Below are 25,488 nucleotides of genomic sequence, written 5' to 3'. Positions count from 1 at the left end.
CAGCCGAATGATACACAAATAAGATACATTTTTGTTAATGGTTAAGGTATATAAATGCATGTTTAAGATTCAACTTCTGTTTTTCGTGTCATTATGAGGTAGCTCCTGATGCTCAGTGAGTCTTCACAGACTGGGCAAGGTAAAGTACAATTGTCAGCACACCAAACAGCTTGAGATTTTAAATATGCACATATTTCAAAATCATGTCACACAAATAGTATTCAGAAATCTGATATACAAGGCAGTACAAAAAGAAAAGATGCAGAACAAAATGAGAGAATAGTACACTCTCACTAGTAGTAAGCTATATAAAAAGGAGCAGAGATGCTTGGCAGTTAAACGTATAAAGTGAAGAGAGTACAGATCTAAAATATACAATACCAGATCACAATAAGGAGATATTTAAACAGTGGACACCTGGAAGCAGAGAGGTGGGGGAGCAAGTGACAAAGGGTATTAAACCTGAAATGTTGTCAAGTCATGTCCTACCAAAACATTAAGGGATCTTGACCCCCAAATAGTGTCCATTTATGTATGCATTACTATAGGACTACCAATAATCTATAGCTAGTCTCACAGTAACATTGGTTGACTTAAAAGACAGAAGGTAACAATGACTATATTGAACATGTTTTGCTTATTTAATAACATGTTCTCCAGTTTTATGTATGTAATAATTAACAGCTATGATTTTGTGAAGACAGCAGGAAAACCAAACTAGAAATGGTCTCTGGTGACTAGAGTTGGGAAATTTACACAAAATCGCACATGTTCAAAGATTGCGTGTTTGGTGTTTGCCATAACAAATTAAGTAAACGTAAGGTAAATGATTCATACGACATATATTACAAGTCATATAAATGTGCCCCAAGCAGGTATTAAAAAAAAAATCAAAAAGTTTAAAAATTAATAGCGGAGGTTATTTATTTATTTTTTACATAGAACGAGGTTAAAGAACTTCAGCTGATTGGATATCAGCCTCCAGCAATCCCTTGATTCTATATGTACTAAGTACTGGAAAAGTATGAGCTATTGCTGGGCTCATATGAATAGTTTGGCATTTCTACCATTTGTTTATAGAAATAGCAAGGTATTAGCATAGCAATAGCATGGGTTTCCTTACATTAGTTTTTTTTTTGTCAGGATTCCCTTCTTTGCCTGCAGCACTATGTTGGAAAAGGGGTGGTTGCTTACTGTTGCTAGGAGCCTTGCATATCCATGAAATGTCAAATGGTATAGCGGTATGTAACATTTGCACAAGTGTTTCTGCAAGAGTTTTAATACAGGAGAATCAAATATGATGTACAATAGTATTTGCTTCTATCATGTACTTACGCATTATATTACCTACCCGATCAGTCAGTTTATTACTGACGCCAAGCAGCATAAGCATGTTGTCACATTCTGTGACTCCCATTGCATAAAGGTCACTTAATACATTTGCACATGCTATCCGTCCCTGGAAAAGATGGACAAAGTATTTAGATGATCGTTTAAAGTGTATAAGTTATCTTGCATGTACAAGGGACTGATTGATCAATAATGAGAAGAGCAACATTGATACAGTTTAAGATCAGATTAAGGATCCCATCAGAATAGAAATATGAGAGGCGACGCTGCCTTTTAACCTCCATGGCGGTATTCCCGAGTGTGGCTCGGGATTCATTTTCAGTACCATAAGCGGTAACCCCCGAGCCACACTCGGGATTACAGCGTAGCATCTCTTACCTTGTCCACGATCCCTGCTGTGTCCTCCGGCCGCTGCCGGCATCCGTCCCTTGCGAGCGCCCGCGTCGCAGGGGGGCGGAACCGGCAGGAATTTTAAAAGTAAAAAAAAAAAAAACACACGAAAAAAAAAACAACAAAAAATGAAAAATAAAATAATCAGACCGCCAGGGAGGTTGAAGGTGTATGTACTGGGACCATAATATACACCCTTGCTTCACTATTTAGTGAATTGTTGACCAAGAAGATATAGGCCCCTTTCACACGGGCTGATTGCATGGGTACCCTCCTGATCAGCACAGTATGAATCCGATGTCACTGCTGTGACATTCTTATCCATCCATCTCAAACTGAAGTGACTGGACCCCATGTCCATGGGGAATCGGATGTAAATGGACATGCGGCAGTTTAGATCAGATTACCCCAGATCCGGCACCATCAGGTCTGTCGAAGCGTAACACTTCCGTTTGTTTTTCCTGACCTGGCCGGAGTTGGGGTTAACCGGCTTTAAACGGACCTAGCTGCCTACAGACTAACATTGGGCACCTGATCAGGTCCGCCTGAACACTGACTAGTTTAATAAGTACTTGAAACGTGGGGCTTCCCATGAAACCAGGGCAGTCATGCCTCAGTAACCAGGTAAAAACAAGGTCAAAACTTGTGGCTACTCACGGTAATAGTAGGCATTCTTATCTGTGTGCTCTGGCAGTTCTTTTACTTACGAGACCCTGTCACCAGACCATTCATTTCAACAACAATCTTCCTATAAGGAAGATTAATGCATTTTAGGCATGTCGTTTACGCATCAAAAACCCGGAGACTGTGCATGGGCGCAGCCATATTGGATGTGATTTCTGCAGACTCAGAGCTGACACTCAAGTGACACTATGTAGTATTCCCCTTCGCTCCGCTCTCAGATGCTACATAAAAGGTTATATAGGTAGGTGAAGAAAGGGGTTGAGGAACTAGGCCACACAGGCAGTAAATGGACACTCCCAGAAGAGAAGCGTGCTATGACATGCAAGGAGCGGGGCTGTGCTTGGGAATGGACTCTTCTGAACTAGTGAAACTTGTTAGCAATTTCAGAGGTACGCTACAAATTAATGAACATTTTTTGAAAATGCTACAAATAAGCACTTTACTAGATTTGTCTGTGCTTTTACCTGCAAATCTTCAGATTAATATATGCCATCACAATTCACACAGAGCTTCAAAGAAAAAACAGATGTCCCTCAGGAATCAGGATTGATGGCATGTATATTCATATACACTGATCTATTTAACCATTGTGCAACCTCATTTATTATTCCAGTAGTTACTAGAAGACTTAAAACTGACAACGGGCAGGTAAGTATGGGCAGTTGTAAAAATATAATGAACTAGGGCTCTTTTTAGATCACAGCCCCAAGGAGATTAAACTTCTGGAAGTAGATAGATTTTAGCCTTGCAAATTAACAAAGGCATTATCAGAGGCCAGAGGCCTTTACTGAAATGTACAGTTCATGACAGTGCCAGCTGTTTAAAATAATAATAAAACTGCAGCAAAGCAACAATGTACTGGCTAAACACCACTCCACAATATCAAAATATTTAATTCATACTTTTCTGTGTAACAAGCAGAATATATAGTGAATTAACATGTTTTATCTACTAAGGTCAGAACTAAAAAACCAATACGACTAAAATGCTAACTTTTATAGTTTCTCATTACACCCGGCTGAAAACAGCCTGAGCTCAGAGACTTAATAAGCTTAAAGGAGAACTATGAGGCGAGTGCTTTTCACTCACCTCATAGTTCTAGCCGACCTGTGACAATGAGACTGTCACAGGTCGGCTCAGTAGATCGGGAGGTGAGCGAACACATACCGGGGTTCGCTCACCTCTCGATCCTGTCACGGCTCTCTGCCGTGACAGGGGAGGGGCTGGATTCCCCCCTCCCCGCTCTGATCCGCCAGCGCTGACTGGCGGAACGGACGGGGGAGGGGGCGGGTACAGCTGCCTCTAGATAGGCAGAGCCATCTGTCAGTCACGCAGCTGGGCGGATCCCGGAACAATTGTCGGGATCCGCTGCAGCGTCTCAGTATACCGCGAGCAGCAGCTCGCGGTATACTGCCGCGTCTCCGTAGACCTCGAGACACAGCAGCTCGCGGTATACTGAGCCTAGGGTGACGGGAGGACGCTAGTTTGTGTCCTCCCGTTACCCTGAGAACTATGGGGAAAAGCCTCAACCCCATAGTTCTCCTTTAAGCTGATATTTATTACACATACACATGAATGAGCCAGAGCATACTTCTCCCCTTTACTCCATAGGTAAGAGAAAGATTGTGTCGAAAGGAAACCACTTCTCCTTTAGAAAATCTATAGTGCCCTGGGGCTCCTTGATCATGTAATAAAGTGTACGTAAACCCAAACAATAAACTTCTCCCTTTTGGTCTGTTACATATTCCATGAAACGCATTTTGTTATATATGATTGATAAGTGCAAGAAAACACCTGTTGATCAGGTTAGAAATTCAGAGCTGTCATATGTCCAGGGCGCACTTCTTATGTTATTTAAAGAAGAGTAATTAGCCCTCCCAATCCTTATCTTGGGACTACAGAATGATTAGTGTTTATGCTGAGAACATGGGAGAGTATGTGGGTCTGAGTTGTTTAGCACTCAATCCAAAAAAGTTTTTTTTCGTGTTGTCAGCCTACAACAGGACTTAGTAGATCAATGTGTATTTTTCTGTAATTGTAGGGTTTATGGATAAAACATAGGAAAATGTGCATCTATTGCAAAGATGTACTGCCCATTTTATTTTCCCTTGATATACACATTAAGGATCTTTTTATAAAGCAGTGAATCTGCCATTCACCAAACATTTACTGCAGGTGAATTTTTCTGGTGCAAGGGTTTTATTTAAAAATGACAGTGATTGATTCACCATTAGCGAATGTTTGGTGAAAGTTCCATTTACTGCTTTAAAAATATGCACCTTTGTATTTATTTGTAAGAAAGATTTGATTGTATAAAGATTGTATAAATTAGTTAAATCATTAGTTAAAAAAAAATCCAGAACCATTATAACTGTTCTTTAGAATACATATAGAAAAAGGCTGAAGCGATTACGTGGGTAGCTTCATCAAGACATACACATCTAGGGTACCCAAAGACAAAAACATAGGCAGACACCTGCAACGGTGCAAAGAAGCATTATGAGATTTGTCTCAGGTCATCTTGGTTATACCAAAAGCTAAGAAATATTTTACAGCCATAATATTGTGCAAAGATTTCTATTCGCTCATGAAAAGTTAAATACAATGAACAATTATTTTCACTCACCATCATATAAGGATCATCTACAATGGGATAAATGTAATCTGTAGTTTGAACCAAAGAAAGGCCACCATGTCTTAAAGGAATGACGCATGTGTCCATGCCAATACCTGCAAGGAAGGAAAATAAATTAAATTACCATTAAATATAATTTTATCTATTATCTTAAACTTAAAAAAACCAAAGCACAAGCAGACAAGAGTAGCCAATGATTGTACAAGTTGTAAAATAATTGGAAACCGTTTAAAAACAGAACTACAGCCAAACATGAAAGAATGAATAGCCCTCTTACAATAATAACGAGAAAAAAAAAAAAAAGGGGAAAGAAAAATCACTAATCTATACTTGCCTTTAAAAAGCGCTTTCCAGGCAGGTATTATTTTCTGCTGAGGAAGAGTTAAGCTGGCCATACATGGCTCAAATCTCAACTAATCCCTGCTAAATCTGCCAAAATTCAAGCTCTGACTGGCCCCATCAAACTCCACAAAACTCAACTAAAAAGTGGAAGGAGCCAGGTGGGCTGAACAGTGACTGAAGCCAATCAGATGCCGTCAATGGCCATGTATTCAGGCAGCTGTGGGTGTTGGCAGCTGTCCTAATACAATAGCTGGCAGGCGAGATCCTCCAACCACGCTGTTTAAGGTGGTTGATTGGTTTCTCTCATTCAGGCCAAGAGGATGAACGAGGACAATCTAAACATGTATGGCATTGCCTAAGAACATCAGTCAAATTTGTAACTGCTGTCTGCGTCACCATTTGGGAAACCTCTCTTCAAAAGCATTGAAGGAAGATCTACCTACACAACAATAAATAAGGGAAGGGATAAAACATCCGTTCAGGATCTAATTACTATCTTTGTCCACATTAGCAAGATTTCCTATAAATTCTTAGTCTGATATCTTTCACTAGCACAGGAAGAGAAATATCTTCAGGAACATAGACAGTATTTAGAACCAGACAGAAGAAGAAGAAGTCCTAACCCTTTTCTGCTCTAGCCAAAAAGAAGAAGAAAAAAAAAAAGGGAGATTTGTCTGGAGCTGGGCTACATCTTTTCAAATTCTTGTTTTAGTATTGATGCAAATGCATACAGTGCCCCCTGCATATCGATTGTGGCTTACTGTTCCTTTTTTTGCAAAGCCCATCAGTATCACATTGGTGATGCCCACTAGATGGAGCCGAGGAGCATAAGAAATTCCTATAAGGTAGTGCTACAATTAAGCTTGTAGTGTACCTACCTTTCTTTCTGAGCATTGTGTGAATAGCCTGAACCTCAAGGTACACCCTCAGCCACTGGGCTCCATGTAAGGCACTTATAAGACTCTAGTCTGGTAACAGATAGCCACAGAGCGCTTTCTAGTTACAGAGATTATATTGGCATCGCATCAGTGCTTGCCCCATGTCTGAAGACTCACGACTTGAGTAGGTTGATTAGGCTTTCCGCTAGTTTTAAGAGGTTAATGTTGTGGGACTGTGTGATGTCATCAACTGGGTGGCGTGATGCATGTGTTCTCTTTCCTGTTACGCAGCATTGCGTCACTGCTGCTCCTCCTGCTTAAAAAGTCATATGAAACCTCGATCTTATATCCCTTCCTACTGTCCGACTGGTCACCTCCAGCCACCCAACTCACATCTGCCATCAGCTTTGTCAGTGCCCAAGGCTTGCCTTGTATGCTGGGCCTTAAGTTGCCCCCATCACATGTGCGGTTGCAACATGTCTGACTGGCTACAAATTTTTTTTCAGTCCTGCTGTGCTGGGTGCCCCAGCTCATACCCTACTAAGGGCTCTGTATCTGATCTCCATGTCCTTTGGATCCCCCGAGCCTGCAGCTGCTGAGGCTCTCTCTCTCTCTCTCTGCATCGCTACAGTCCTAAATGGATGAGCTTGCCTCCATGGAGTCTTCTGCTATTACTCTCAATTTTAAAGAGGCCATTTTGGTTCTTATTGAAGAGGACATTGTTAAAAGGGTGGGCTTTTCCCACTGTGGATCCGACACTGTCCTGCTTCAAAGTGACCAACATAAATCAGTGAAAGATACTCCTTTCTTTAAGTATCCAACTGATAAACAGTTGGAAGCACTCACTGTTCTCACTGGCAAGTCCTGCTCTTCATCCCACCTTAGCAGTGACCTTGTTTTGCCAAACCCTGGCTTATTGGTCAAAGCACCTTAAAAACAGGATCTTGACACTAAGGTTGATCCCTTGAGCATTAAATGTTTGGGGCAAATGTTTGAATTTTTAGCATCCAAGTCTTGGACTGTGTAACCCCTTTCAAAAACACGTCTGATCCACATGGACTTTAAGGGACGTCTCTTCTGATGTACTCTGGATCATGCCATAAAGGATCCTATAGTGGCAAGAGCACCCATTTTCCTCAGCTGAAGAAGTCTAATGCACAGGCTTCTAAGGATACTCCCTTGCCATCTGTTACGAAGAGTCCTTTTTATTTCTCCACTTCTGCACCATTCATGTTTAGACCCCCAAAGTTTGGCTCCTAGTCCACCCACACGATCTGGGGGCCTTAAAGTCCGATAAATCCTGAGACAAGCCTGCCGCTATGTTAGGTGCACCAGCACTTTCCAGAATAGGTGTATGTTTGTTAACCTTTAGGGACATTTGGATGGCTTGCATCTGTGATTCTTAGGTGAAAGTGGTTCTAAAGAACTGGAGTTTTGCTCATTGTCCCCTCCACAGCTTCTTACCTCCAACCCTTCTGTGGCATCGCACATATTAGTGGATCTCCAATGAGCCCTCTCGGGTTTTGTAGATCAAGGTGTTATTTTCCTGGTTCCTGTGGGAGAATGGTTTCAGGGGTTTTACTTGAACCTGTCTTAGTTTCAGCGCTAATGGGGCCTCAGCGATCCTTCAACCATAATGGATAATCTCATTTTAGAACGCTGCTCCTCAAAAGGGATTGGGAATACCCATTATACATGCAGGAAAAGAACACATAACGTGAGCGCGACCTCTAAGTGAAATAAAGTTTATTCAATATAAATAAAAACAAAGCATATGTACTCACAAAAGTATGATGCAGAGCGTCTTGAATGATCATGGATGGTTGCTTCCCCACCACCAGAAAGACAGTCCACTCCCTGGTATAGCAGACGGTAGCCGCCGGTCTGAATAGCCACAGAACCGACCGCTGTGTGCTTGGGCTAACGCATTTAAAGGGCACTCCCCCTTCAGAGCCACAGCCCCGTTCTTCAGGGTGTGGCTCTGTGGGAGTAGTACAACCTGTCCTTCTCTGGGACTGCACCAGCATTTGGCTCTCAGCAAGATTAGGTTTCTGCCCTAATCATAGGGAGTTTCCTATGTAGCTCCCCCTGTTCTTTCCACTGTGATTCCGAAGGATCAGAATTTGTTTCTCTCTTCAATTTGGACCTAATTATTACATCAGCGATGTGAGCATCTTGAACTGGTGGTCTTATCACTCAAAAAACCTTTCCTGGGTTTGCATAGGACAAGGTGGTTAAAGCACAGGGTTTCCTTCTTAGCCAAAGATGTTTCCGTTTTTCACCTCAACCAGGACACTTTTTCTGTCGTGCCTGTGTGACTCCCTGTTCACCATAAGAAAATTTCCTTTCACTGCCTGGATATTGTTTGGGCTGTGAGATTCTATTTCTCAGCCTCTGCTTCTTTCAGAAAGACTTCACTTTTTGTCCTTTTCAGATAGTCCCTGTAAGGGTGGCCCAGCATTCCATTCCATCTTTTGGTGGTTCAGGCATACCATCAACCACCCTTTCCTGTCAAGGCACACTCTACTAGATCTGTGAGTGGTTCTGGGTTTTACCACCAAGCAACTATTTGCAACTATTTCCCAGAGCTGGTTTTCTGTTCACTTGTTCTTTAAATTCTACTAGGTGGAAGTTCAGACTTCATCCAGTGCCACCATCAGACATAAGGTCCTTCAGATGGTTTTATGAGCTGCAGGCGGTCCCCAGTTTGCTGTTTTGTTGGGCCTTTTGATGTTTATTTGCTATACTGCCCTTCCCTTAGTTGTAGTACTCACCCTAAAATCCTTTTCTTAGAGTTCATTAAGGGACAAAGGTCCCACCCCTTTGTGTTTATGATCATGCTTTCGGTACTGCTTGCTACAAGAAAACTGAGGAATGCTGGTAGTAGAAGGGGTTCTCCTGGGCTGGCCTACAAAAGGATTTTACAACAAGTACAAAAATCCTATTTTAGTATGAACAGGTTCTCTAATCCAAATAAAAATGCTTGAAGTTCTTGGCATGAAGCCACACATATCCCATTTCTTTGTCAGATTGCTTTTACAGGTAATCTTCTCTATGAGGTATTTGCACAGTTATACAAATACAGCAAAAGGTCTGGCCTGCACCAAGCTCCTGTATAATATAGGCTGGTGTCTTCCTTATGAAACACAGCAAAAGTGAAGGAAGCCATTGGTACATAATATGTAACAAGAAGAGTCAGAGACAATTCTAGTGCTTTTCTGTGCAAGTAGAGGGTATAGTCTGCTTTGCACAGACTCTCAATAGCTACAATGGGAAGCATGTGATGTGTACTACAATACTCCAATTCGTGGTGTAGACACAAATGCCTAAATTACTGATGTGTTCACTGAAACGTTAAGTATATTTCAACTCAATAAACACAAATGTAATATACTGCAGCTTACCAGTCCTTGTGTGGCGGCTGCATTAAAAAAGTACAGAAAAATACCGGTTGATCCTGCCAAAAATCTTAAGCAATGTGATCAGCTTTCCCAGCTGTACTCTGTAAACTACAAAATACCTCCAAAGTTATGAGGCTTTTGAAGGCTAATTCAGGAGAACAGCCTAGAGTTAAAAACGCAGCTTCTCCATATATACAGTACTGTATAGTGAATGAGTGTTGAATAGGAAGTTGTTTTTTTTTAACACTGATCATTTGTAATAAAAAAGGGGCATACTCACGGTTTTACCTATCAAAAGATTTGCAATACTGCTCAATCAGTCATTTGATCCAGACAATCCTGCCAGATAGCAAAGCCATCTCCTGCACTCCCAGATTGTAGCTGAGCATCACAGCCTTGTCTAGGACCCACCATAAATGAATAGGAAAATTAGTGTAATGATATCACTTTAAAGAGGCACTAGCCATATAATAAAAGCCCTACCTCGACTCTCTTATACTCGCCTTTCCTGCACTCCATTGCCACTCCTTCCTCACAAAGCCATCATTGAAATCAGGAGTGCTGGCGTCCCTGGGGAGCAATGATTTCACTCCCTTGGTCATGTAGCAGTGCTTGGGCCTATTGACGGACTGCTAGGCCCAAGTGATTAGTGCGGGGAAGCGTGCATGTTAGCACAATGCCATGGTGTAAACAGGATCTAAAAAAGTTACATTTTCACTTTCAATCTTATTTAATGAAAAGCGTAGTGGTCAGGAGTGGCTGTACTTACTTTCTATTGAAGGGGCATTGGAGATCTTACATGATGACAAAAAAGAAGGTTAAAGAATAACTCCAGGATTTTGAAATCCCTGCGGTAGCGACAGCTCACCTCTCTCCCCCTCCACTCTAGCTGTAGTATGTCCCTCAGTGTCTACACGTTAAACAGACCTGTATTGACGTGATAAACGTCACAGGTCCTTAGGCCGCCGAAGCCTGGGTGAGAGGAGGCTGTGGGACCAGTGTAGCAGACAAGTGGTACCAAGGATTGCGTGAATATTTCTTCTTTAATTTCGCCCCCTAGACAAAACAAGCACTTAACCCTTGTAGTGCCGGGGTGGCCCCACTGCGGAGGTTAATTTTTTAAAATGCTGGAGTTCCGCTTTAAAGAAAGATTAGAAAAGTAGACCAGAATTTTCTCCTCATGTGCACATTATATCTAATTACAGAAGAACAATCATCCTGATCTTTTAACAGGACAATAGCAAAGATCATGTGTCAAAAACCTCTTCAATATACCCCGTGCATGAACAACATTATACACAATAACAGTGGACCCCTTGGTAACATTTGCTAAGTTGTGGTGACCCCCAACGGTAAAATTTAGGAATGACGTGGCTGCTGCAGCAGCGACATCTGGTGGCGTGGCGGGAGAACTGACACTGCTGCACTAGGAGAGGGCTGAGGAGGACTCTCACCTAGCACAGCAGAAATCACACAGCGACCCACAGGTTGAGAACCACTGCTTAAAGGAGACAACGAATCCCAGAGGAATACAACAAATCACAGCAATAGTCCATTATACTATAATGTTCTATTGCTGGGAGTTGTAGTCCTCTATAGATGCTGGTATTCTGCAGTGTGCTGTATAATGATTATACGGCGCAACGCAGAATAACGCCAGCTACAGAGGAATACAGCAACTCGCAGCAATAGTACATTATACTATAATGTGCTATTGTTGGGATTTGTAGTCCTCTGAAGCTGGTGTTATTCTCCATTGTGCCATATAATTTATTATTGCTAGGATTTGTAGTCCTCTATAGCTGGTGGTATTCTGCAGTGTGCTGTATAATGATTATATGGCGCAATGGAGAATAACACCAGCTACAGAGGAATACAGCAAATCCCAGCAATAGTACATTATACTATAATGTGCTATTGCTGCTGCAGTGTGCTGTATAATGATTATACGGCGCAATGCAGAATACCACCAGCTATATAGGAATACAACAAATGCCAGCAATAGTACATTATACATACAGTGTAGGGATGCACCGATACCAATACTAGTATCCGTATCGGTGCCGATACGAGTATTTGGGCGAGTATGAGTACTCGCCCAAATGCTCCGATACCTTTCCCGATACTAGAACTTCCAGTCAGAGGAAGATTTCCTCTGACTGCCAGTGCCGCGATGAAAGATGGAGCCGGAAAGCTGGCTCCATGATGTTTGGCTGGCTTGATGCGGATTGGCCGGGAAGCCGGCTTCCCAGCCAGTGTCGAGCCGGGCCAACAAATCTGATAATATAGCGACACGACCCCCCACCCTGCAGGTACCCAATTCCCCTCACATAGATCCTTAGCATTCAGTTCCTCTGCCAGATCTGCCGTCTCCTGTGTGCACACTGCACAACGCTCACGTAATCAGCGTTCAGCCTGCTACTGCGCATGCACAGGATTTCTGAATGAGAGCGCTGGGTAGTCTGCGCATGCACAGTAGCAGGCTGAGCGCCGATCACGTGGGCGCTGTACATAGGAGACGTGGGGAGATCTTGGAGAGCGGTGTCTGCCCACTTAGAGAACGCTGGCTGAGGGACTGGAACGTTAATGAATGCGATACGGATCTATGTGAGGGGAATTAGGTGCCTGGTCGTGTCACCATATTGTCAGATCTGTTTGGCCGGCCTTGATGCCGATTGGCTGTGAAGCCGGCTTCCGGCCAATCAACATCCAGCCGGCCAAACAGAATGGAGTCGGCTTCCCGGGCAATCAAGAAGCCTTCCTGGCTTCCTGATTGCCCGGGAAGACGGCTCTATGCTACCGGAAGTGCCGGTATCGGTACCGACGAGTACCGAAATATAAGTATCGGTACTCATACTCGATACCGAAAAACCAGTATCGGTGCATCCCTAATACAGTGTATAATGTATTGCTGGGATTTGTAGTCCTCTATAGCTGATGGTACAGCACAATGTACCAGCAGCTAGAGAGGACTACAAATCCCACTACCCCAGCAATACATTAATGCAGCACCATGTGGGGGGGAATGAAGACTTACCTGAGCAGATATGTACGCCGTCAGAAAAAAAAAAAAAAAAAAAAAAAACACACACCATAGGAATGCATAGCTAGATTCCTATTGGCTATTTCACTTTGCAATAGCCAATAGCAAACTAGCTATTGCACTCGCCCTCTGCTGCTGTCAGTCATTAGAACTGGACCTGATGGAGAATTTCAGGTCCCCCTCTGCTGATTGGCAGCAGCAGAGGGTGGGCGCAATAGCTAGTTTGCTATTGCAAAGTGAAATAGCCAATAAATAGGAATCTAGGTTTATTTTATTTTTTTTCTGACTGATGACGGCCTGCGGCCCAGATGTCAGAAAAAAAAACCAGCAGAGAAAGGTTTGCTGTGCTCTAACTAGCTAGAGCTTTCCGGGAGAAAGTTTTTTTTTTTTCCTCCGATTTACGGCCACCTGCGGCCCGATGTAAAAAAAAAAACAAAAAACAGCGGAGAAAGTTTTGCTGTGCTCGATCGAGCAGGCGACCCCCGGCAAATAGTCATTCGACCCCCGACGGGGTCGCGACCCACACGTTGAGAACCGCTGCACAGTAATAATAATGCCAATTCTTAATGCTCGCCTTAAGGCCACTCCTCGTACCTCTATTTCCACTGTGATTGCAAGCTCATTCGGTAAACTCACATACCTCAATTAAACTTAATTTGGCTTCCTCCCTGAGCCATATTTCACTCAGAAATTAGATATATAGATTGCAGGCAGACAAGGTTGATCACTGGATTGATAAAGTTTGATTGTGGTATGGGAGTACGACACATTGACTTTTGTATCTAGTAATCAGAGAGAATTTCCCTCATTTTGGAAAGAAGTCCTCTCACTTCCTGTTCTGTCATTGGGACAAGAAGTGAATGAAAATATGTAATGTGATGTAATAAAAAGAGATGTAATAAATAGAGATGCAAAATGCAATTAACAACGCAACTGAATTCCTACTTTTTCAGAACTGAAATCAAAAGGTATATTCTGAAGACCTATGTAGATTATTGATGTGCCTAGAGATACCATCACTATACAGGCAGTCCCCGAGTTACATACATCCGACTTACATACAACTCCTACTTACAAACGGAGGCTATTACTGTACAGCGGAGTAGTTGTAATGCTACTGCACTCATGCCGACGAGGATTGTCCGCCTTTTTGGGTCCGGTTCGTAGTACTGAACGTAAAATTACAGGAAGTTGGCTCTTGTTAAAAATGTAGACGAGGGGTGCCCACCTCTTCTTCCGGGTCACTGTGAGGTTTTTACTGCTGTCTGTATCCTCATTAGAAATATTTAATCTCACTTCCTGTCCTTGAGACAACAAGAAATTCACTCCTGTAACAGTTATCATGGGAAAAGGGTGTCTGCACTGAAGCTTCATCACCAATCCTTGTTCCCACGACAACCCAACATTTTCAAAATCCAAATGTCACAGGGACAGAAAGTTAGGTGAAATCTTCTGAACAGGGGCACACACAGAAAAACAAACTTTAAAAGGGGGTTTACTCTTCCCTATGCTATGCAAAACAAAAACATTTTTTTGGGCTGGAGTTACACTTAAAAAAGTACCTGTTCCAACTTACAGACAAATTCAACTTAAGAACAAACCTACAGGCCCCATCTTGTTCGTAACCCGGGGACTGCCTGTACCTGTAAATTCTGGTGCTTTGCTACAAAATCTGCTTTTAGTGACCTACTTGAAAAAACATTTATTTAAAATGCAGTTGCGGACAGTATAAAAAGGTACCACAGTTCTTTATTTTCTGTTTGAGCATAGATGTTTTTGACGCATCCAGGTCTCTTAAAGTAAACTTGTCGCTATTTACTTGATACTGACAGGCTCTGTTACTACAATACAGAAACCAAATGGTGCCTGCACATACCTTTTACATGCATCCTGCTGCAGTTTTGGTGTTCCAAATCATTATTAACTGCAAGCTTTGTAAATCCTTGGTAATACAAAGTGCTGGCCCTACCCCTTCCACATGTTTCTATGCTCTAGTAAGGCCAATAAGAGTAAAGGAGAGGTGACGGGACCACCAATGTGGTTATTATCCAAGTCCCACCAGTGCTCTGTTACACAGACACCATTAGGTCATGTACTTCATGGCTATGTGAAAAACTGCCCTTGCAGACAATCCTACAGCTCTGTGTTAAAAGTGCCATGTACAGTATAGTATGTGTCTGCAAGTCATATATACGGCAGTTAATCTTACAACATCTTTCCACTTACCCAGCCTTGGCATAACAGCCCCAAGAAATTGCTCTTCATCTTGAAAGTGATTTTCCTGCAAAGATTCTAGCAATTTCTGCAATACATCTTGAGGAACTTTGCAACCAGTGCCTTTAAGCTCTGCAAAGCGAGTCAGGCGGAAGCTCTTGTCAAGCTCATAACTTTCAGGATTGAAAGATTCCCGGACAGACATGTTTCTCAGATAGATTAATTCTTCAGTTTGTGTGTTACTTAATCAACAATCCTTTTGGCTCCTTTGTGGATGAACCTAGAGAGTAAGATAAAACTTATTATAACAAAGAAAAAAAGAGATCAGCAGATAACAGCTTTTAGATAATGACCAGCAAAGGCGCGCCCATTTGTTAAAGCTCATCTCCAGGCAGTTTCAGCGTAGATATAGGTAATTCTTTTCTACCTTTTTATTCTGTGTCCTTGGATTAAATATTTTCTTCTGCATTGTTGAGTTATCCTCTCCCACCCTTCACAGCATGATTTATGTAGCACAGCGTTTGTAGGGGGTCACCACACAATACACTGCATCTTATAATCACCTCAGAGCTTCTGTTAGTGGCCAGGATGCAGGTAGATCTAAACATCCCAACCAGCACCCTTTATTTTCCCAGACTTCTCTTTCTGGTATGGAGTTCCTTCCTGTGCGTCACTTCCCTGACCCTCCAAATACTGGTCCTGGTCACACTAATCTCTGCAACATGAGTGTGGGGTGAGTTTTCAAGACAACTATGGGGCTACACAAACACTTTCCCAGTAAATAGGAAGATTCTCAGCTATATATTTTCTCTTTCTTCATACACATCACCTAATTTGTACATAACTACAGTAAATCACAAGGGCCATGAGTCAGGAAATTATGGTTTTTAATCAGAGGCTTCAAATACTGGTATTTTTTCATAAATTCTGTTTAACTGTGTTGTGTGTGTCAATAGTCTTATGTCCAGGGAATTACACTTTAAATTAGGAAAAGATGACACTTTGTGTATGAATGTTTAATAATTTGGCAGTCTCAGGCAGTAGATGGCATGTTGGAGTTTACAAACTTTCACCAGGGATTTACGTCCATGCTGTAAGTTGGCGGTGTTGTTCAATTTTCTTTTGCTGAGCTTTAGTCACAACACACATACATAACTTAATGGGTCAGAGTAGGGGCCTAGTGCCTTCCCTCTGACAGTTAGAACTCCTATGGATTTCACAGTGTTGGTTAGAATGAATGCCCAGCTTACTCTGCACCCTTTCACACCTAGGCGATTGAGCTGGTGAGCCGCTTTCGGGCGGTTGTCACGTGTTTTCGTTTGTGCGACTGTTCTTTGAAAACCGCACAGTTATCAATGCATAGATACAGTACGTCTATGGGACCCAAACCATGCGACAATCCCCCAAAAATAGATCCTGCACCTTTTTGCGCGGCAAAAATGTGAACAGTCTCCATTGACATCAATGCAAATCTGTGTTTTGCGCGATATCGCGCCACTCGGTCCGCACGATTGTTCGTCTGGGTGTGAACCTAGCCTAAAGGTCACAGATGTGTGTGTGTGTATTATATAATATTACATACACACACTCCAATACCAAAAAGTGGGGAAACGAAGAGCTTTAAATGGTGCTGACATCTTAAATGGTCAGCTACATGCCATTGAGGATCCATTCCCTCTGCAATGCCTGAAAGCTAAGCAGTTCTAAATAGACAGGCCTGACCGTGTCAGGAACAGCCAGTCATTCAGTCACAGCAGAAGGCAATGAGACCTTCTGCATATTATACCTGCTACCAGCTCTCTTTCCTTTGAAAGTGACAGACACTTAAAAAGTGAGCAGAGTTAATATAATGTTTTAATAGACTGTTGTATGAGGAGAACGGACTAAAACTGAGTGAATTGTTTATGAAACAGATGATACAGCTGTTTGAATAAAAATGATTTCAAACTCCTTTTAGACACAGGGAATGTATATTAATATATGGTGTGACCCAGCAGTTGCGGCACGGTCCCATAGATTGCAATGGTTGTGTTTGCAAAGAGGCACTGCCTTTCAAACGTGACATGCTGCTTAAAATTTACCATGGCGTGTATACCACCCTGAGTGGCTGCTATTTTAGCTTTAGATGGGCAGTCGAGAGGACACACACACAACTTGAATGTCAGCTGACACCTACTGAACTGGCCAAAATTCGAGTGGGTGATAAAAAAAAAATTGAAGGAGCCAAGTGGAAAATTCTCAACTGAGCAGCAGCAGCATCCTATTTGATGCAGTCTCTCTATGTTTATTCAAACAGTGGCAGGTGCCTGCTGTCTGAATACAATAGCCAGCAGGGGAGATTCCTCCATCCATGCCGATGTCAACCGATTTCTCTTGTTCAGCCGTGGGCTAAATTGGCAAATAAAGTTGTCAAACCGGTCACTAAAATATCATACAATAGACCCCCTAAAACATCTCACTGTCTTCTACAAGTCATCCAATGTGTGCAGAGTACACTGTTTTGGTGTCTAACCTTTCCTGGGGGCTTTAGGCATGCATATATTGAATCATTGCTGTTTTATCTTGATATCCCTGTTTGAACATACTTTTTGGATAAGATAATATGTATAGAAAGTAATTTTGCATACTTGATAAACACACTCAAATCAAATCCTAAAACTGTACCCCAACCAACCTGTCAGAAACCCCAAACTCCGCTACAGTGCAAAATTCCCTTTGGATTATTTGAGACGTCTTTTGCAGTATGTCCGGTAACAGAGGTTTCCGCATGTAAGTTGCTGTTGCTAAAGCTAAAAATTCTGTAGTAAAAGGTGGTACCAGCAGCAGCAAGTGTAGGTGAGCAGAGGAATAATTTCATAACACTAGATCTTCATATTGATACCATTAAAGATGCCCATAGACACTAGTGAGTTGACACAGCTGGAGGCACAATCCAAACAAAGGGTGAGGCAAGCATACCTCCCAGTGCTGGCATATCAAGTGAAAACAATAGTAATCAAAGAAGGTTATCGAACTCGTTTGATCTCTATTTTCCCTAAGAAGGCTCGGCAGGAAACCTTGTTTGATCTGGCTGAAAAGAGACCAAACTAAGTGACTGTCATATCATGCCCATGGGTATCTTAAAAGACTACTAGCACAAAAATATAATTTTTCTTGTAGGAATATACATCGATCAGCCATAACATTATGACCAACTACCTAATATTAATTAGGTCCCCCTTTTGTCCCCAAAACAGCCCTGACCCACCAAGGCATGGACTCAGGTACACTTTGGAAGGTATGCTACGGTATCTGGCACCAAGCCATCAGTAGCAGATCCTGTAAGTTGTGAGGTGGAGCCTCTATGGACTGGACTTGTTTTTCCAGCACATCCCACAGAAGCTTGATTGGATTGAGACCTGGAGAATTTGGGAGGCCAAGTCAAGACCTCAAACTCATTGTGGTGTTCCTCAACCACTCTTGAACCATTTTTTGCAGTGTGGCAGGGAGAACTATCCTACTGAAAGATTATCAGGGAATACCCTTTCCATGAAGGGGTGTACTAGGTCAGGAACAATGTTTCAGTAGGTGATACTTGTCAAAGTAACATCCACATGAATGGCAGGGACCAAGGTTTCCCAGCAGAACATTGCCCAAAGCATCACACTGCCTCCTCTGGTTTGTCTTCTTCCAATAGTGCATTCTGGTGCCATCTCTAAGCAACACACACACACACACCTGGCAATCAACATGATGTAAAAGAAAATGTGATTCATCAGACCAGCCCTCCTTCTTCCATTGCTCTGTGGTCCAGGTTTGATGCTCACATACCCAAGGTCAGCGCTTTTGGAGGTGGACAACTGCGGCTACTTAGCGTTCAGACACATTTCTACTGGAACCAGCAATACATTTTTTGGCAATCAGAGCTCTTCTATTGGATTGGACTACACGGGCCATCCTTCGATGTCCAATGCGCCTTGGCTGCCCATGACCCTGTTCACCGATTTTCTTTCCTTGGACCACTTTTGGTAGGTCCTGACCACTGCAGATAAGGATCATCCCACAAGAGATGTAGGTTCGAAGTTACTCTGACCTAGTTGTCTAACCATCACAAATTGGCCCTTGTCAAAGTCGCTCAAATCCTTACACTTGCTCATCTTTTCTGCTTCCAACACATCCACTTCAGGGACAAATGAAGCGATTGGCTTATATTTGTGTCTGCAGCTCTGGGAGTCTCAAGGTAACAGTGACATTTCTGGATTGTGCTACTTTATCTGGTTGGTGGAGTAACATCTAGACTGATTTTCAGATAAGGTCCCCCCCTGAGCCAACAAATTGCTAGGCAGTTTCAGGGACTGTTTTGCTAGCTTCCTTGATGAAGCATCTATGCAATTAGAGCTGCAGCTAACGATTATTTTCAAAATCGATTAGTTAGCCGATTATTAAGTTCGATTAATCGTTTAATTTTTCTTGCATCTATTCTTGCCTTGCACTAAAGGGCTATTATTACCAAAGGCCATGGTATACAATAATATTATTGAAATGTTTTGCTGTAAACTTAATATGTAAATAGAACAGATTCCTCCATTAACGCTTACAAACGATGATCAAGGAATCACTCGCTGCTTAGATTGTAATCGGACAGCCGCTATCAGAATATCTGAACAGCTGATCGAGGGATGCTGGTCGGAAATGTGCCAACTCTTCAAATTTTGGCCGGCACATCAAGAACTAGCTGAAATTCGAAGTGTGTATACCTGGCTTTATACTGCCTCTTCATCTCCCCCAAGCATGAACGAGTATTTACAGCTTGCAGTGCAGTAGGTCCCACTATAAAGATGTTTTTTTTTCTTCTCCATCCTGGTGTTGGGAAGGTAAAACTATCAATTAAGAAAGTCTTTAGTTTTCTTTCATGCAATAAACACAGCACCTTTGTTATATGGCAGTATTATAAGTGTCTTTTACCAGTATGAGCTCAGGCAGCAGATAGGAACTTTATAGAGGTTCCAGCCTGATGCTTCTCTTCTGTTAGAAGCAAATTATCAAAGTAATCGGAAAGGCCTTCAGCCTCCATCAGCATTGGTGGATTTTAAAATTCTGCCACCATGGGTTTTCTCTACTTTCTTGCTCACAAATTGCACAGGACAACATCATGTATATTCACCAAAATGTCAATGTGCAATCTGTCTTCAATGCTAAGAAGTGATACATTAGAGGTAGATGGAGCTATTGGGCATAAGTGTCAACATCTCAGAATCATTTCTGGAGAATTTTCAGCTCAGTTGGCAAAATTATCCCACATGATACTGTTCAGGATTGCAGTCTAGATCATTAAACATTCAATAATGAAAACAATAAAGCTGAACTCTTAGCAGATTAAAAAAATACAATGAATGAAATCAAACATTCAGATCAGAGGCAGTCAGCAGAAATAACCAGTCAGTCAATCTTCAACTGCAACAGGCAACACAGAACATTAACGGATAATAAAAACTAAACTTAAATAATACAAATCGAAAACTAAAGAAATAGTTGAACAATTCGTTAAAACAAAAATTAAAAAAACTCAATGGTAAATCCTTCAAAACCTACAGCCACGGGTAAAATTCTGTTGACAAGACTGGTGTTTGTTACTTAGGTTACTTGGTTACACCAATCATGGTGCTGGATATGGCTCGACTACTGCTAAAGATTGCCTACTGCTACTAGACCCTGTAAAATAGGAACTGAATGAATAAGTAGAAGAATTAAAGAAGAACTCCAGCTTTCAGAAATGTTAACCCTGGCAGAGGAGCTACCCCCACACTACAAGGGTTAACTGGTCTTTTTTCTCCAGGGGCTCAAATAAAGAAGAAATACTCAACTGATCCTTGGTCCTGCGGCTTTGCATCTAATACAGGTAAATGGACTGTAGTAGACATGATGACACCAGCGGGGCTTAACCTGGCCATACAATATGTGAAATTTGCACAGTGGGTGCCGCTTTCAGCACCCTTATGGCCCGCATCCCTTGATCAAAAGAACAAAGCAGTCGGCTGAACCGAGCTTGCAGCCAATCAGCTGCAAGGTCCGTTTAGGTATTTGACAGTGGTCATTGTCAGAATACAATGAAAACAGCAGGTGATTTCTCCATCTACGCTCAGAAGCCTGGATGGAGGAACCTGTTATATTTTCTTCGTTCAGCCAGCAGTTTGAACAAAGACAATATAACAGTGTATGGCCAGCTTTAGACCGCCGGAGCCCAAAGGAGAAGAGTCACAGGTTTACAAAAATTGATTCAAACAAAAGCTATGTCAGAACTTCCAAAGGAAGCAAATAAAAATGTTACACGTACTATTAAATATCTTAGTTCCTCTATTTCCATGTACACATTCTGTACAAAGTGATTATACATGAACATATTCAATGTAGAACAGCACACTATTCTCCTATTGTCACCAACATCTATTTATCCACTCCAGACATTTCTCAGCATATTATGAGAATATACGTTTTTGTTACCACTTTATTTTTTTAGAATCATTGATACTAAGACCGGTGTTTCTCAACTAGACTGTATAGTGTATCCCTTTTTTAATGCCAGTGCTTAGCAAGTACACCCTGGTGTGGGTGCCCTCTCTTTAAATATGAGCTCCAGGCAGCTATACACATATATTAAAACACAATTTAATGAATGCATAACTGGATTAACTACTTCCCTACTATAGTACTACTCTTCAGTAGTAGTTACTACTTAACTACTTCCCTTAAAAATCCTCAAAAGATGATGTATGTTCTGAAAGAAAAGACCCTGTTAGAAAAAAAAAAATGTAACCACATCTTTTTATTTGTTGCACAAAACAAGAAAAACACACACACGCACCGCACGACAAACGCGCGTTTCCTGAGGGCTATCTGGCTGTATCCTAATGGATACGTACGGCAAATACGCCCCAAAGAAGCTCCTGTACTTCTTTGGGCGTATGGCGTTCTTCAGCGCGTTCCTACGTGCTGTAAAACGCCCAGGTGGGAACCATGCCCATAGGCAATCATTGGTTTTCACATGTTGAGCATTTTATAGCGCGTAGGAACGCGCTGTAAAACGCCCAGGTGTGAAGCAGGCCTTAGGAAGGGAAATTCACTCCTGTAAAGGTGCCCATACACTGTACGATTCTCGTACGGGAATCGCGGGAAATCCCGCGATCGTACGAGAATCGTACAGTGTATGGAAGGCGTGCGACCGTTTCTACTGTACGGTCGCACGTCTTCCGTCGAACAAGCAGGCTTGAAAACCCGCCGAGAATCATACGATTCTCGTCGGGTTAGTGGCCTGCTTGTTCGACAACTGCCGAACGGGCCTGTGTGCGCACGCGCACACTGCCCGTTTGCAGTGATCGGAAGCCCGCCCCTCACTGCGGTCATCGGAAGCCCGCCCCTCAGCAGGGCGGGCTTTCGATGGTCGCAAGTACGATCTGCCCGTCCAAGATGGGTAGATCGTACGAGCTTTCAATGAGCTTAAGACCATCGCAAGACAAAGGTCTTGCGATGGTTCGTAAGGTGTATGGGCACCTTAAGAGTTATCATGGGGAAAAGGTGTCTCCACTGAAGCTTTATTACCAATCCTTGTTTCCACGACAACCCAATAATTTCAAACTCCAATTGTCACAGGGACAGAAAGTGAGGGGAAATCTTCTGAACAGAGGCCCACACACAGCAAAACAAATGTTACAGGGGGTTAACCCTTCCCTATGCTATCCAAAAGTTAAAAAACATTTGGGGCTGGAGTTACACCTAAAAAAAATTAAATAATTATTTTTTCCAACTTACATACAAATCCAACTTAAGAACAAACCTACAGTTCCTATCTTGTTCGTAACCCGAGGACTGCCTGCATTACCTGTTCAGTATTTTAACACTATTTTGTTCCCACTTAACTTTATTGCTATAAAAAAGGGGGCTAACAAGTCCCCAATAGAACTGGGCAGGTGACAGGTACACTTTATGGAGCCTTTAGAGCAGTGGTTCTCAACCTGTATAACCTCAAGACCCACATTTGTCCTTGGTCATTAAGTCGCGACCCAAGCAGCACCACGCTGGACCGAATGGCATTGCGGTAGCTATTGTTCCGGTGCAAGCAATCAAACTGTGAGCGGGCAACGCAACGCACCTCCCGTACCAGAATGAACAGTTGGTGCGATTGCATGGTAGTTTACGAACACTGACAGACGCACACAACCACAAACACATTCTCACACACAGTGGCGTAACAATCACCATAGCGACCAAGGCGGCCGCTATAGGGGCTGGCCAGATGCCGTGCGGGCCGCCTGGCAGTGGAGGAGGGGGGCCCGTGGTCGGCAGCAGGGGAGGGGGTGGGGCCCGGTGACGGAGAAGGAGGCGTGGTCGATCAGCGACGATGGAGGAAAAGGAGGCGGACAGGTAAGGAGTACGACCAGCCCACCTGAGGGTGACTCTGCAGAGCCCACCATAGAGATTCTATGGTGGGCTCTGCAGGCTCACCCTCAGGTGGGCTGTTTGGGATCTCAAGTGGGCTCTGCAAGGGGTATAAACTAGAAAACACGGGGCACCATACCAAAGTTTGCTATGGTGCCCTGTGATTTCTAGTTACGCCCCTGCTCACACACATACACACTCCAACAAAAAAAGTTTAGGGGTTCAGTGTGGGCTGCTGTGCTGTGACGGAACTCCATCCATACGTGCATTGCTTGTACAGTTCCCTTGGACTCCCTGTAGATGTGCAGGAAGCTAGAATGTGACGTCACTCCAGTGACGCGAGGGAGTTGTAAGGAATGCACATATGGATGGAGCTCCCTCGTGGCCATATTTCCAGCCCACCCCGACACTCGCCGCCAGACAGCATATTTTGAATGGCTGCTAGGCATGATAACTGACAGTGCCGTGCTATGGGGGGAGGCCTCTTACCTAGTGCAGTGGAAGGCATGCTGCGACCCACTGAACATGGGGCCGTGACCCACTTTTGGGTCACGACCCACCAGTTGAGAACCACGGCTTTAGAGGACCCCAAATGTCTTTTCTGCCCTAGGCTCCATTCAATAAGCACAGACTGGACTAGACTGCAAGCGATCTGCTGTCTACGGGGCTTTGGTGTCAGGATTTTGACAAATCTGAACTCAGAAGAGCTCAGAGCAGAACCCACCTGGGTTCACACTCTGCAGTGGACATTGGGAACAAGTGATGATCTCATTAGAGTGCTGCTGCTCCTTATCTAATCCCAAACTGGGACATGTCCTAGGACAAGCTGTATTGCTCAACTGCATTGTATTCTGCAGAGGTGACTAACAGAGAGCAGGACATGGCTATGCAGTCTGGTACAAGGGCTGCATCACAACACTGGCTGTTCAGGTACCCAAGGATACTTTCTCTGATAGTTTTTAAATAAAACGGTCTTCTCATTTACCACAGTCTAAAATTGATACTTAAAATCAGCAAATAGACTTCATGTATGACAGGATGACGTTAAAGAGAACCAGTCAACAAACAGCATCTATATTAATATAGATCACCATTCCAGAACTACTACAATAGTGCAGCCCAACTACTCATGGACCAACATCATTATGTACTTGAGTGTCAATGTGTAAAGATATCCTTTCTCCTGCCCGAGTTCAGAGCTGATGCTGTTCCTCGATGTTTAAAAGTTTTAGTTTCCTGCAGAATCAGCTGCCCCCTTGAGCACTGGCCTTATATCCTGTTTTTAAGGGATTCCTTTCCCTAGCAGGGTCCTATGGAGCCACCCTTGTGTGCGCTAGTAAGCGCTGTGTGTCTCTGCAAACACAAGCACAGCATGGCAATCCACTCTTCTACTCCCTGCCCCCCCCATTTTCCAAGCTAGTAGGTGGATGCCTGTTGCAAACTGCTCTGTCCCTTGTGATCTTATACTGGACAAGAAGTTCAGGGAAGCTTAGCTGAGAGAGTTGGAGTGAACTGTTCAGAAACATGATGATGACTGTAAATGCTTGAGCAAAAATGTAAATAAATACTTTGCTGGGTTATGTATATGTTTGATACGGATTAATTATTGAAAACAAGTGACGTATACTACTTTTAAGTTGTATACTCCCCTAACAGCCTGTAGTGTGTGACAATCTCCTGCCCAAGCAGCAGACTCTCTAAAAAAGGTCACACACACACACACACACTTCCAAAGAAAAAAAAACAACAACTTTCTATGCTGTATAAATGAGTTAAAATGAAAAACAATCATAAACCTTGTATTCTCCCAACCCCAGTTCAGCCTTGCTTGTTCTCTAGTAATGATCAAAGCCTGTTAAAGACCCACTCCTGTAAAATAAATATAATTCCTGTAGATTATAAAGTACTAGGCTGATATAAATAGCATTCTGAAAGTGAAACCAAATGCTACTCATTGTATATGTAATAAAAATTAACCTTTCACCTACTAAAGCACACATAGCATAAAAGAAATATGTTGTCTGTTTGCACCTTCTGAAAATGCAAGTTGCCTGGATGTTTGGCATCCACACCAAGATAGGCCCCTCCCACATGGCTGATTGGGAGGGGGGGGGGGGGGGCCTTTGGAAATTTATTAAG

General features: G+C 42.8%; 1 protein-coding gene across 3 annotated transcripts in view; it reads right to left on the bottom strand.

The window, feature by feature from the left end:
* SEPHS1 (selenophosphate synthetase 1) overlaps window positions 1-25,488 on the bottom strand; it is a 55,905-nt gene that overhangs the window by 17,808 nt on the left and 12,609 nt on the right. For all 3 annotated transcript variants that reach the window (XM_018553745.1, XM_018553746.1, XM_018553747.1), the window contains exons 2-4: window positions 14,950-15,217; window positions 5,051-5,154; window positions 1,352-1,459 (exon numbers count right to left, since the gene is read on the bottom strand). In XM_018553745.1, coding sequence (XP_018409247.1) covers window positions 1,352-1,459; window positions 5,051-5,154; window positions 14,950-15,142 — 405 coding nt within the window. In that variant the 5' untranslated portion in view covers window positions 15,143-15,217. The remainder of the gene's footprint in view (window positions 1-1,351; window positions 1,460-5,050; window positions 5,155-14,949; window positions 15,218-25,488) is intronic.

Source organism: Nanorana parkeri, unplaced genomic scaffold (assembly GCF_000935625.1).
Source record: "Nanorana parkeri isolate BGI_ZX_2015 unplaced genomic scaffold, ASM93562v1 scaffold128, whole genome shotgun sequence".
Taxonomy (NCBI): domain Eukaryota; kingdom Metazoa; phylum Chordata; class Amphibia; order Anura; family Dicroglossidae; genus Nanorana; species Nanorana parkeri.
The sequence above is the reverse complement of the archived record's forward strand: the minus strand, read 5'-3'. Positions and strand labels throughout refer to the sequence as shown.